The 1,434-nt window shown below is 43.0% G+C and overlaps 1 protein-coding gene across 1 annotated transcript; it reads left to right on the top strand.

Annotated features, from left to right (window-relative positions):
• Positions 1-206: 206 nt before the first annotated feature.
• On the top strand, positions 207-1,164 carry LOC130648886 (A-kinase anchor protein 5-like). The gene is made up of 2 exons (XM_057455004.1): positions 207-332; positions 444-1,164. Exons 1-2 carry the CDS (start codon positions 254-256, stop codon positions 1,130-1,132), a joined length of 768 nt encoding a protein of 255 aa, XP_057310987.1. The 5' UTR covers positions 207-253; the 3' UTR covers positions 1,133-1,164.
• The last annotated feature ends 270 nt before the right edge of the window (positions 1,165-1,434 follow it).

Below are 1,434 nucleotides of genomic sequence, written 5' to 3'. Positions count from 1 at the left end.
AGAGAAGATTACTATCAAATACACATCTTGAAACATGTTAACGCATTTGAAAAAAATAATTTTCCCAAGTTGCCCCCTTTGGGTGACATAAATAATCCTTATGTGAACAAAGTTGGTTAATTGTCTACTACAAACATCAACTTTCTTCATTAATTTAAAAACATTTTTGTGGCTCATAACCAGCAAGGACTATATATGATCGTTTTGTCAGCAATACATACACAGATTGTTTGCGCTGGGTATCTTGTTAGACATGGCCTACTCTGCTATCATTCTTTCTCTACTTGTTCTCACCTATACAGCAGCTGCACCCATCACTCTGAGACAACTAGGTATGTTACTTAATACGTTAATTTCTTTCAAGCATTTTCTAATTCAAAATTAACTGATCGTGAAATTTTACATTTCACAATTTTATGTAAAAAAGATGTGCTCCTATTTAGATGAGTTATTAAGTGGTGTTCAGAAATTAACCAATGAAGACGCCCAACGCTTGACGAGTGGAGACGCCCAACGCTTGACGAGTGGAGACGCCCAACGCTTGAAGAGTGGAGACGCCCAACGCTTGAAGAGTGGAGACGCCCAACGCTTGAAGAGTGGAGACGCCCAACGCTTGAAGAGTGGAGACGCCCAACGCTTGAAGAGTGGAGACGCCCAACGCTTGAAGAGTGGAGACGCCCAACGCTTGAAGAGTGGAGACGCCCAACGCTTGAAGAGTGGAGACGCCCAACGCTTGAAGAGTGGAGACGCCCAACGCTTGAAGAGTGGAGACGCCCAACGCTTGAAGAGTGGAGACGCCCAACGCTTGAAGAGTGGAGACGCCCAACGCTTGAAGAGTGGAGACGCCCAACGCTTGAAGAGTGGAGACGCCCAACGCTTGAAGAGTGGAGACGCCCAACGCTTGAAGAGTGGAGACGCCCAACGCTTGAAGAGTGGAGACGCCCAACGCTTGAAGAGTGGAGACGCCCAACGCTTGAAGAGTGGAGACGCCCAACGCTTGAAGAGTGGAGACGCCCAACGCTTGAAGAGTGGAGACGCCCAACGCTTGAAGAGTGGCAACTCTCTCTGTGAACATAAAATTCAGATTTTTCTGAAAGGAAAACAGATTTACAGTTCATGTATAAATGCCTAGTATGAAGATGTAAAGTATATTTAATAAAATCATTTTTTTTCGTCACTCTTTTTTCACAGGCGACTTAGTAAAAAATTATCCAAACTGGCTTTACTGTATTTGAAATAACATTGCACATACATTGGAATATAAGTATACTGGAATTTCTTCTAATAGTCTGTACGGCAAAACTGGGACCGAATTCTCAGCGTTCACATTACCTGAAAGACAAATTACTTGTTTGGCGTTCTGTTATCGCCAAAGAAATACCCTACTTTCTCTTTTCACCATTACACGATATCTAGGTTAATTGTTCAGATGTT

Source organism: Hydractinia symbiolongicarpus, chromosome 7 (genome assembly GCF_029227915.1).
Source record: "Hydractinia symbiolongicarpus strain clone_291-10 chromosome 7, HSymV2.1, whole genome shotgun sequence".
In the NCBI taxonomy this organism is placed as follows: domain Eukaryota; kingdom Metazoa; phylum Cnidaria; class Hydrozoa; order Anthoathecata; family Hydractiniidae; genus Hydractinia; species Hydractinia symbiolongicarpus.
The sequence above is the reverse complement of the archived record's forward strand: the minus strand, read 5'-3'. Positions and strand labels throughout refer to the sequence as shown.

What these genes read in the sequence shown, in the direction of transcription:
- LOC130648886 (XM_057455004.1), top strand. Translation starts at nt 254, where the DNA reads ATGGCCTACTCTGCTATCATTCTTTCTCTACTTGTTCTCACCTATACA. An exon ending in CATCACTCTGAGACAACTAG is followed by an intron (nt 333 to 443) that starts GTATGTTACTTA and finishes GCTCCTATTTAG; the next exon opens with ATGAGTTATTAAGTGGTGTT.